The sequence below is a fragment of the Chamaea fasciata genome, unplaced genomic scaffold (genome assembly GCF_029207755.1).
Source record: "Chamaea fasciata isolate MVZ Bird 193981 ecotype frontalis unplaced genomic scaffold, bChaFas1.0.hap1 SCAF_19, whole genome shotgun sequence".
NCBI lineage: Eukaryota > Metazoa > Chordata > Aves > Passeriformes > Sylviidae > Chamaea > Chamaea fasciata.
Window position 1 is genome coordinate 11,372,277 of NW_027094104.1, and position 11,712 is coordinate 11,383,988.

General features: G+C 55.1%; 1 protein-coding gene across 1 annotated transcript; it reads left to right on the forward strand.

Moving 5' to 3' along the window:
* The first annotated feature begins 520 nt into the window (after positions 1-520).
* Positions 521-7,224, forward strand: TEKT3 (tektin 3). The gene is made up of 7 exons (XM_066200866.1): positions 521-1,096; positions 1,663-1,746; positions 3,212-3,282; positions 3,754-3,897; positions 5,056-5,278; positions 5,588-5,742; positions 6,948-7,224. Exons 1-7 carry the CDS (start codon positions 521-523, stop codon positions 7,222-7,224), a joined length of 1,530 nt encoding a protein of 509 aa, XP_066056963.1.
* The last annotated feature ends 4,488 nt before the right edge of the window (positions 7,225-11,712 follow it).

Here is an 11,712-nt window from a genome sequence, read left to right on the forward strand (position 1 = left end):
GATGGGACTCACTGGCCTGGGTTGGAAAGGCCAACCTTTCCACTGTCCCAGGCTGCTCCAAGCCCCATTTCCAGCCTGGCCTTGGGCACTGCCAGGGATCCAGGGGCAGCCACAGCTGCTCTGGGCACCCTATGCCAGGGCCTGCCTGCCCTCCCAGGGGCGGTCATTACATTGACAGGGAACATGAAGGAATAACAAGAAATAAGGGATTAAGGAACAAGGAGAACAAAGGTACAGGATCTGTCCTCCTCCTGAGCAGCCATGATTTGTTCCTCTCCTCACTTCAAGACCTGACACAGGGTAGCAACAGCAAAGCTGGTGTCAAATCCCTCCCTGTCCAGAGGTTTGTGATGCTGTCAGAGGGGATTCACACCCGGGAGAGTCAGGGGCTGTGTGGGTGCCCTGGGCAGGGCTGCTCCCTCCACAACCCAGGGGTTGCTGTAAGGGGCACCAGGGACTTTCTGAGCGAGGTTTTCCCTCTGCCCGCTCTGCGCGGGACCTGCACCAGCAGCACTCCAGGATGGAACTCTGCAGCTACCACTTAAAAGTCAAGTTCAACCAGCCATGGCCACCACTTCCCAAGGTGCTGCCAGCCACCAGCACCATGGCTGGCAGCTGCTACCAGAGCTGCATGCCCTATCAGCCCGAGAGCGTCAGCATGCTGTGGATGCCCAACTCCTACTACAAGGCCACTGCCCTCAACCCCACCTTGTTCTCCCTCACAGAGACCTTCCCGGGGCTCCCCCCCACCAAGATGGTTCCCTTCATGTTCGAGAGGCCCAACGGGGACTTCAGCCGGTACACGCTGGACGACTGGCACAGGTTCAACGTGACCAACTACATGGAGTCGAAGACCACGCGGCACAATGCGGAGCGCCTGCGCGCCTACCTCGACCGCGCCATCATGGACGTGTACCTGCAGGACAAGAGGCGCCAGGGGAAGAGCACCCAGAACCTGGGAGAGTACAACGACATCGAGTACTGGCAGTCCAAGCTCTGCATCGAGCTGGACGCCATGATCAGGGAGACCGACTCCCTGGCGGCCATGCAGAAACGGCTGGAGAGAGCCCTGGCCGACACCAAGGGCCCCTTCCAGGTAGGGACCCCGCAGCCCCCGGCCCAAACACCTGCAGCCACTCAGGCCTCTCGTAAAGCTCATCCTGGCTCTGTAAGGCTGGAAGGTTTTTGTGAAGAGCCCATTAGTGGAGTCAGTGATAAACAAATCCCTGCATCGGCTGCGTCCTCCTCCAGCATGCACTGAGCACATTACGGCACTGTTTGTTTAACCAAGTGTTTCTACATCCAAAATCTGGCTTGGGACACAAAAGCCCGTGTCCTACTCTGGGGCTCTGGAGAGGTCAGCACCGAGCCTGACATGGGTCGCTGCATTCAGGTGTGGTGGCCTGGGGATGTCCTGGGGACACCCTGGGGACACCCTGGGGACACCCTGAGGACACCCTGGGCTCCCTCCCTTTGATTCCATGCTGATGCTGCCCTCGGCTGCTGTTGTCAGCTAACGCAGCTGCCTCGGGCAGCTTTTTCCAGGCTGCCATCCTGTGCACACCTGGATGTTCTTGTCCTGCATTCCCTGGCATGGGCACTGTCCCTGCAGGGAGCCCTGTCCCTGCAGCCAGCACTGATGTCACCACATGTCCCCACCAGGTCGCTCACAAGTGTTTGCTCATCCGGGAGAAGAGGATGGGCATCGACCTGGTCAGTGATGACGTGGAGAAACATCTCTTAGAGGTGAGTCTGCCATCACACCTCCGGAGGCGGAGTTATTTTTACCTGAACTCCCCTGAACAAGTTTGGCAGCCCTGTTCCCTCGCTGCCTCCTCAGCGCTGCTGAGGTGCTGAGTTCCTCAAGCCCCCGAACCTGCGGGGGCAGGGGCTGCTGCTCCCAGCCAGCAGCGTGTCCACGGGAGGAGCTGGAAATGAGCCGGGTTTGTGTCACAGATGACCCGGGACAGCAGGGTCCTCTGAGCCTCTGTGAGATGCTCCTGCCCTGCCGAGTCCTGCCCGCACAGACCTCTCGTTATTTATGTGCTCTGTCTCTATATCTGTGGCACATTCTGTGTACCACACACATGGATGGGGAGGGCAGGGTGTGCACAACGGCTTCTCTGCTTTCCCAGCTGGATTAGCTGGGCTAATAAAATATATTAATTACACTTCCCCCAGCTCTGCTTTGCTCAGAGCAGAGTGGCTGCAGCAGGGCTGTCACTCTCTGCTCAGGCAATGGATTTGATAGAAATCATAAAAGCCTGCCCTCCTGCCTGCCTTCATCTAGGCTGCTGTAAATCATGAGTTAAAAGCAAACATGGCACAGCAAATGGGATCCTAATGCAGGGTACAGCGAAATATAATCACTGCAAAAGCCTCACAGAACTGGGGAGGAAATTGCAGCCCCTGGGCCTGTGAAGCCACTTCTCCCTTAGAAGATTTTTTGTTATGAGTCAGGCCCTGGAAAATTAAAAGATTAGTTTAAAGGCCACGAGGGTTTAGGGGAATTATCAGAGCTGGTATCTCCATAATGCCATTTGGGGTTTTTAAGGTTTGGGATGCATTTAGGCTGTGCTTTCAGCTGGCTCCTGCAGACAGGAGGGATTGAAGGTCCCTGGGTTTGGAGCAGTGATCACACATCTCTGGGTGCAATAGGCTTGTGCTGCAGCCAAGGGAGCCGAGGGCAGCACGAGCCTTCCTGCAGGGGAGCTGAGCCCTGCCTAGAACTGACTGGGGGTTTACACCACAGTCCTCTTGTCCCACATGGATGGGATGTCTTGTGGGGAGGAAAATGCCCTGGGACTGGGGATGGGGATGTGTGGCACTGCTGGCCCAGGGCACTGCTGTGCCCGGTCAGGTCAGGTCAGGACCCAGCCCTGTCTCCTTGTAATGGACAGCAGCCCTGGCCATTGATGTCAAGATGAAAAATCTTGGGAACCTTGAAAGAGGTTTCAGAGGCCCTAGTCATGACCACAGCCCCCTCCTGTCCCTGGCCGTGACCACAGCCCCCTCCTGTCCCCTCCTGTCCCCTCCTGTCCCCTCCTGTCCCCTCCTGTCCCTGGCTGAGCTGCACGGGGGGGTGCCCTGGGGCGGGGGTCCCTGCCTGCAGCCCGTGTCTGCTCTGGGCAAGGGGAGGTTCCTGCTGAGTTTGAGGAGTGCCCAGGGTGTCTGAGCACGGTGCTGACGAGTTCCTCCTGCCTCTGCCCAGGAAATCAAGATCATTGGGTCCTGTGGGGAGAGATTACAGCAGTGCCTAGACATGGTGAATGCCCAGCTCATGTAAGGACGGCTGCAGAGCTGATGTGCATATGCATCCCACCCCTCCATCCCACCCCTTCATCCCACACCCCCATCCCACCCCTCCATCCCACACCCCCATCCCACCCCTCCATCCCATACCCCCATCCCACACCCCCATCCCACCCCTTCATCCCACACCCCCATCCCATACCCCCATCCCACCCCTTCATCCCATATCCCCATCCCACCCCTCCATCCCACACCCCCATCCCACCCCTCCATCCCACCCCTCCATCCCACCCCTCCATCCCACCCCTCCATCCCATATCCCCATCCCACCCCTCCATCCCACCCCTCCATCCCACCCCTCCATCCCATACCCCCATCCCACCCCTTCATCCCATACCCCCATCCCACCCCTCCATCCCACCCCTCCATCCCATACCCCCATCCCATACCCCTCCATCCCACCCCTCCACCCCACCTGAGGCTGCTGTTGGTGTGTTCCAGGTACAACAAACAGGTCCAGCAGCAGCTGAAGAAGGACCTGCCTGATGAGCAGCTGGGCCACCACATCGACAGCAAGTGCTACCAGATGAAGAACATGTCCAGAGGCCTCCACTTCTTCAAGGACGAGGAGAGGATCGATGCCACGTGAGCACGGGGCCCTGGCTGGCAGGGAGCTGGCATTTCCCAGCCCTCTCTGGAGCACATCCACCCCTCCTGGAGACCCTCCCCTCCCAGGGGCCGTTTCCCTCTGGGCTCTGCAGGGGGAGAAGAGCCCTCTGCTCTCAGCTGGTACCCAACACGCGGCGGGAGAAAGGGAGCCCAGCCTAATTAAACATTAGATCAGGGCTCAGAGCTCAGCCTGCAAACAAATTCAGCCCAGCACCTCTGCACAGCTCATTAACTTCATGCATATTTTCAGAGATGTCTCAGTGCTTGCCTGAGTGCTCCTCACTGATGGAAATTCTGGGGGCTCACCCCTGCATGGAGAGGGCCTGGCAGGGAGCTGAAATGACCCAGAAAATCAAGAAATGGGACCGTGGTCCTGGGACAGGGTTCAGCTGCTTTTGGGTGCCAGGAATTCAGCTTTGGCCCTGCAGTAAATGAGCAGTGACCTAACCCAGCAGCACAGAGAGATGCCCAAGTGGCAAAGGGCTGAGAGAACAAAGCTGCTCGCACAAACCCATGAAGTTTTTGGAGAGGCACAGATTGAGACAATTTCTCTAGTAGTTTGAATAATTATTCACATCAGAGCTCAGACATATTTAGGCAGGCAAATGGATTGCAGAGGACCGAGGCTGAAATTCAGAGGGGGGTAAAATGTGCCGAGAATCAGCAGGTTTTAAATGGAGCTTATGTGGTATTTAAGTCTTTTGTTGACTTTGTTCTGGACTACTGCACAGGCAGGAACTTCATCCCAAATGCACAGACAGGGAATGGAGTGGGATCTAAAGCTCGTTCGGTGTAGTGGGAGACTGAGGTGGGCCCTGAGCCGAAGGAATTGACTCAGTTGTGATCTGTGTGTCCTTGTGAGGCTGGGAACTCCTCGGCGCTTAATGCTCAAAGGTGCAAATAAGAGATCCTATTGGAATCTCTGGTTTTTGTGGGAGAACCCCTTGTTTGTCTGAGCTTTCCCAAGTTGTCTTTGTGAACACACCCTCATTTGATAAACACCACCAAACCCACGGGGTCCAGATGTTTCACACCTGCGTGATCTAACACAGAGCACAGATTTCCCCTGCAGCAGCGTGCCCAGCCCGGCTCAGCGGCGCGGCTTTGCCAAGGGCTGTGCTGTCCCCCCCGCAGGATCTCAGTGCCGGAGATGTGGACCAGGTTCACGGACAACAACATCTTCCAGTCCCAGAGTGTGCGCGCCGCCTCGGCCAAGCTGCGCGCCAGCACCGAGAGCCTGCTCATGGACACAGGCAACGAGATGTGGCGCCAGTTCAGAAAGGTCAATGACGCCTTCACCAGCCGCATCACCGAGATCGTCAACGCCAAGGGCAAGATCCAGACACACCTGGCCAAGGTACCCGCCCTGCCCGCGCTGCCGCTGCCACAGAACTCACAGGGCCGCAGAATCACACAGAATCCATCACAGATTCACAGAATCACACAGAATCCATAACAAAATCACAGATTCACAGAATGACAGAATTCACCGAAATCACAGAATCACAGATTCACAGAATCACCTGGATGAGGCAGAGCCGCAGTGGCCTGAGCCCAGGGGCTGTTTATTGAACTCGGGTTTTTCTGCACGAGGAGGAGAAAAGGGAATGATGTGATCTCTTGAGAAGATATTATTTCATTGATACCTGTGTTTGTTTCACCCCAGACATGGCAGGAAGTCTTCCAGTTTGAGAAGAAGATCCAAGTGATCCAGAAGATCATCAGTGACAAGGAGGTCCAGCTGAAGGTGGCGCAGACCCAGCTGGACGAGCGCATGAGGAGACCCAGCATGGAGCTGTGCTGGGATGCTGCCCAGCTCTGGTGAGGCCAGGCTCTCTGCAGGACAAAATGGCTTCTGTCCCCTAAATACTCCTTCCACAAGTGCCCTGGGGGAATCTGAAGCCCTGAGCAGGTATCCCAGCCCTCGGGGGCCAGGAGAGCTCTGCACCCCTGCTGGAGGCTGGGCACCATGGCTGGGTCCAGCCTGCGGCCACCCCAGGGGGGGCAGGAATTTCCCATCTGGGTACACCTCATCTTCTCTCCTGCCTCATCCAGGTGGCTGTATCTGCTCAGTTTAAGGGGATAAGCCTCTTACCCTCCCTGCTGTGGCCCTCCAGCACCCAAAGGGGGCTTAGAGAAAGGAGAGAGAGTGACAGGTCGAGGGGCCCTGGCGTTAAACTCAGAGATGGAAAGGCAGATGGGATTTTGGGAAGGAATTCTTCTCTGTGAGCAGGGAGCCCCTGGCACAGGTGCCCAGAGCAGCTGTGGCTGCCCCTGGATCCCTGGCAGTGCCCAAGGCCAGGCTGGACATGGGGGCTTGGAGCAGCCTGGGACAGTGGGAGGTGTCCCTGCCATGGCAGGGGGGCACTGGGTGGGTTTTAGGGACCTTTCCAACCCCAGCCACTGTGGGATTCTGGTCAATGATTCCATGATTCTCCCCTGTGACAGGCTGAGACTGAGGGCACTGAGCCCCTTCCTTAGGGTAACTCCAAGGAGGAATGCACATGTGGAACTGTCCTCCCCTCCCTGAGCACACTGGGAATCCTCTCAAGGACTTGGGGATTGCACCCAGGGAGTGCCCAGCAGCAGCCCTGGGAGGCACCCAGAGCTCACAGCTCCTCCCGGGAGCCCTCTGAGCACAGTTCCCTTTTCAAAGTGATTTAAACCCAGCCCCGGAACTGGTTCAGCACCACTTGTTCCACATTCCCCTTCGGCCTCTCCCAGTGTCCTGCACAGGGAAACCCAGGAGGGTGAACCTACAAAGCCCCAAACCCAAACAGAAAAAGGAAACCACAGCTGCTCATCCCTGTCCCTGGTGGCACGAGCTGCTCTGGCAGACGTGGCTGAGCATCTCCAGAGCTTTGGGACAAACCTCTCCCCATGGAGGTCGGGAGGAGCTCTGCCCTCAGCTCTCCCGTACCAGGGCGTGGGGGTTGGAGTCAGCCTCAGTGTGCTGAGCCCAGAGGGCCCATCTGGGCGGGCTCCACCTCCGAGGGGGGCTCTGACGGGGTCCCGCTCTTCTCCAGCGTGGTCCAGGAGGTGAACGAGATCAACACGACGCTGCAGAACCTGCACCAGTGCCTGCGCGCCTCCGAGGACATGCTGCAGATGCTGGTGCGCTCCATTGGCATCCTGGAGTACGACCTGGTGGTCAAGACCACCTCCCTGTTCATCGACCAGGAGTGCTGCATGGGGATGCGCAAGAGCTGCCCCCGCACCGTGCAGATCCTGGGCTACGCCTCCGCGGGGCTCGCCGGAGCGCCCGCGGCGCGACACGGCCCCACCTCACCCCTGCTTCTCTGAAAATACATTGTTGCAGTTTCACACACACCTCTTTGCGTCTCATTTCCGGGTGGAAACTCCGGGTAGAAATCAAAACGAGCGTTTTGTTTGTCGGGTTACCAGGGTGCTGCTTTTCCTTTGTGTTTTCTCTTTCGCTGTGTGCCAGGAAGGAGCTGGAGATATCCTGTATGTCACCAAATCCACCCACGGGGAGCCATCCCTGCCCTCCCAGTCTGTGTTTCCAGGAGAAAAACTGTCGCATCTCCCTCCTTTTGAGTGTGTGTGATGTGGAGGAGGCACAAGGGGAAGTAAAGCCACTTGTCAGAATAATGAGCCGCTGACATCCAGGATAGATTGTTTTAATGGTGCAGCAGAAGAAACACAAACTGTCCCGAAAAGAGTGGCAGTTTGTGCTGTTCCTAAAATAGAAAAATGTACATTTTAAGCTGATTTCTAATGATAATTCTCTTGCTTTTGAAAAATGTTAGACGCCATCAAAAATGTCAGTGCTGGGATCTTAAAAAGAGGAAGTAGGTTCGACTTTGAGAAAGTTTATTGAATAAAATGCTGTGGGTTTAATTTTGGGTTCCTAATTTTACCTCTCACATGTAGTTTGTTGGTGGGAGCACCAAAGCACTTTGAAGATTAAGAGATTAATTGATGTTTAAGCCCCTCTGGCTGCACGGAGCCTTCTCCCCGGCTGTAAATCCGACTGGTTTTACCGAGTACTGGAATTTTCAGAGGAATAAGTCTTCAATCAGTCCGAGGCTGAGTGTGAAAGTCACTTTGCAGTTTCTCTCCTCAGACTGTCGCATCTCTTGAGACTTTTAACCTCAGCTGTTGAGATCAGCCTAAAGCCTGTGGGCACCTGGAATCCCGGGGGGCTGAGTCCCTCCCTCGGGAACGCAGGGCAGGGACCACCAGCCCTGGGGCTCGCAGGAGCCGGGAGCTCTTTCCTTGTCTCCCATGCCCGGGTCACTCCTCCTCACCCCGCAGCCCCCGTGCCCTCCCCACCCTGCCCGGCCCCAGCGCCCTGGCAGGATCTCCCTCCCAGCACCAGCCCTAAACAGGAAGCAATTGTCTTTCTAACCTTTTTTTTTTTTATTTTTCTTTACTAGCACTTTTGTCGAGACTAAAAATAGATTTCCTCTGCTCTGTGTGTGTGCGTCTTGGGGCCCGAGTCTGTCGGAGGCAGCAGCCACCCTTTGCAAAGGAAAGAGACAACTGAGCAGGAGAAACTGCCCAGCTGATCTCGCCTTCCCTTTCTCCCCTTCCCTGCCCCCCGAAGGAGCCACTGGCAGCTGAATTCACCTCCCGTGTCTGTCAGCACCCTCACCAGCCCTGGGCTGCTCCGTGCTCTGCCCGTGCCCCTTTCCCAGCCCCTGGTGAATTCGGCTGCTCCGCTTGTCTGCAGACCCGCTCCAGATGTTCTCAGGCAGAGCTGCCAGGCTTTGGGCCCCAGGAGTTTGTCCCCAGCTGAGTGTGGGGTGGCAGAGGCACCCACAGGCTTTTCCTGAAAGGCTCCAGCCTTTGAGCACCCAGAGCCAAGTCCTGGCACCAGCGACAGCTTTGCCTCCGTTTCACTTCACCTTTGCTTTTGAGTCATGTCAGAAATGTCTGGGCTGTGTTTCACAGCGAGGGCACACCAGGATCAGTCTCCACTTTTCTCCAGTTCTGCCTTCAGAGCTCCCCAGACACGGATCATTCCCAGTGGCCCGGCTCCTTTAGGGCTCTCTCCTGGCTGCCAGCACTTGTGTGGTGCTGCAATTACCCAGCTCCATTTTCTCCTGCTGCCCCGGCCTCTCAGTGCTCCTTTCCTCAGCACTGCCAAAGAGTTTCTTTCCTCTGTTCGAGCCACGACCAGAGGAATTTCATCTTCAGCTCCTCTCATTTCTTTCACAAATACTTTCCACTTTCCTGCAGCAATTTCCCAGACGTTAGAGAATTCCCAGCTCCCTCCGGGGTTTTGTTCTCCCCACGCCAGTTTTCCATAAGTTGACACTGCTGATGTTACTTCTTCTGGCAGCCGATGTCCCCCAGCCCCCCCAGACACTTTGATCAGGGCATCCTCCGTGTGCTCCAGTGGGAGCCTTCCTCCCGCGAGAGGAGCCTGTCCTGCCACAGGCTCCTGTCAAATGGGTCTCCGGGGGCAGCTCTGGGTGCAATTCCAGTGAACGCGTGGCTCCTGGCTGCCTCTCCCGCACAGGGAGGGATTTGCTTTCCATGACAGAGCTGCTGCTGAGTGAGGCTGCTCCGTTTAATCCCTGCAGGGCTGGCTTTGGGATTTGAGCAGCCTTTGATGTGCTCCAGGAGATGAAACAATAGCCCTGCCTCCTCCTGCTGATGGCTGAGATGCCTTTGCTGCCGTGCCATTAAATGATTTCCTTTCAGAGATCGCTCCTAACTCACAGGCCAGGCCCATCATCTGCCTTTCTGTACTGAGGGGATGGCTCCTTTCTCCACCACAACGACGTGTCTGCCTTTATTGCTATTTATTGTTGGCTTATTGCTGCCTCTATCAGCCAAGTTGCTGAGAAAGTTTCTCTGTGGAAATTCCTTTGCATCTCACAGCCGTAATTCCCACCCTTCTGCATCATTCCAATTGCATCACTGCTGCAGAGCTGCGTGTGTAAATTAATTGTTTACTGACTGGAGGAAAGGCAGTAAATTAATAAAGCCAGGACACTGTTGCTTTGTGTCAGTCCAGGATCCAGGTGAGCACTCCAGGCAGGGCTGGCAAGAAACTTCTCAGAAAGGAGGTTTTGTTGTTTAAGAAAACAAACAAACAAAAAAAAAAAATCACTGAATGTCCTGGAAGGGTCTGATATGAATTTGGGTGCAATCAAAGCTTGCCAAAACCCATGTTAACAATGTATTGCATAACTAGTGCAGATTACTGTGCTCAAGGGAGAGAGAATTCCCCAAACAGCATCAGCAGTCAGAAAAAATCCCAACCCTAAACTCACTGCTATTATGGAAAAAAGGGGAGAAAACTTTGGCAAAATGCTAAAGGAAAGTTTGGGCAGTGTAGGATCACAGAAATGCTTGTGCTGGCTCAGAGCGAAGTGCAGCCTCTGGCACAGCCTCTGCCAGAGCCAACAGGAGATGCTGAGATAAAAGCACCAGAAGGCAGCAAGAGCTCTGTGAGATTCTCCCAGTCCACTTTCCCAGCTTCCAGCAATTAGGATCCCAAGGACTTCCTGAGCTGACAGGGCCATCCCTGAGTTTAATATCCCCCAATGGATTTGTTTCACATGCTCTGGTTCCAGTTGCTCTTGGAGCTCGTGCAGCATCCGCCGTGTCCCTCAGCAGGGACCCGCCGGGCACAGAGCGTCCGCACCCTCAGGGCAGCCCTGGCCGCTCCGGGGACCCTGGAGGGGACGAAAGAGGGGCCACACGCGGCACTGCTGGGCCAAAAGCGTAAAACAACAGTTTGGCCAAAAGTGTAAAACTCAGCAGTCTGGGCAAAAGTGTAAAATTCAACAGTTTGGGCAAAAGTGTAAAACAGCAGTTTGGGCAAAAGTGTAAAACTCAACAGTTTGGGCAAAAGTACGGCTTGAAGCCAGTTTAGACCTGTGTCCTCGGAGGGTCTGTTCTGTGCTGGCAGGAGAGGAGCATGAACCAGCAGCTCAGAAAATGTCTGAGGATGTTCACAGGCCCAGCTGGGGAGCTCTGCTGATTTTTTGCGAGTTTTGGGGTCAGTGGGTGAATTTCCGTTTCCTTGAAGTCAGTGGGATTTTCTCCAGTGATTTCAGCCTGGCTCTATCAATGCTGACCACTGGCTTGGAGTGGAAAGCAGGAAGTTGGATGAAGTCGGTTTGGGGACATGGGTGCAGACAGGACTAAAGTATTTTATAAAATCTTCTTGAATTGGTAGAAAACAAATCGGGAAAAATAAGTCAGTGCCTTCGAGATACATTCGACCTTTTGTTATTGAAGTTGGCTGAATATGAAGTCTCCCTTTATGTTTTTTTTTCTGGTTGAAATATTGTATCCAATTCCCATTCCACCGGTGTAAATGTATTTATATATTTACATATGGATCTCTACATGTCTGCAGTGTGTCCTTTGAGGCAGCACCACAGATCCTGCACCAAGGGCAGTCAAACCATCCATTGCTCTCCTCCTTCCCCCAGTGGCACAGTCGTTTGAACACAGGATTTTCCCCCCTCGTTCCCTCCCCAGCCCCCAGCCAAGGGCAGGAGGGGTTTGCTGATGGCAGCGCAGATTCCGGCCCCTGCCCTTGGCATTTCAAACCCTCCTCGCTAATGGTCTTAATCACCAGGGCAGGGACACAGGAAGTCCCGAAAACGGTGATGAGAGAGCAAAATGTGGGGTTAAACAAGTTCATCCTCACGAAGACATACAGAGAAAATGTTGCCTTTTTGTGTGGTTGGAAATGGTTTAAGAGGGGTTTGTTCACCTGGCCTCAGGAAAGGCGGAGCCCTGATGTGCGGGTTCGGTCGATGCCACACGGCTAAATGAGCATTAGATCCTTTTCAGTCCACC

Excerpts from the sequence above, each read along its gene's own strand:
- TEKT3 (XM_066200866.1), top strand. The coding sequence starts at position 521 with ATGGAACTCTGCAGCTACCACTTAAAAGTCAAGTTCAACCAGCCATGG. Across the intron at positions 1,097-1,662 it reads ACACCAAGGGCCCCTTCCAG|GTCGCTCACAAGTGTTTGCT; the intron begins GTAGGGACCCCG and ends TGTCCCCACCAG. Across the intron at positions 3,898-5,055 it reads GAGGAGAGGATCGATGCCAC|GATCTCAGTGCCGGAGATGT; the intron begins GTGAGCACGGGG and ends TCCCCCCCGCAG.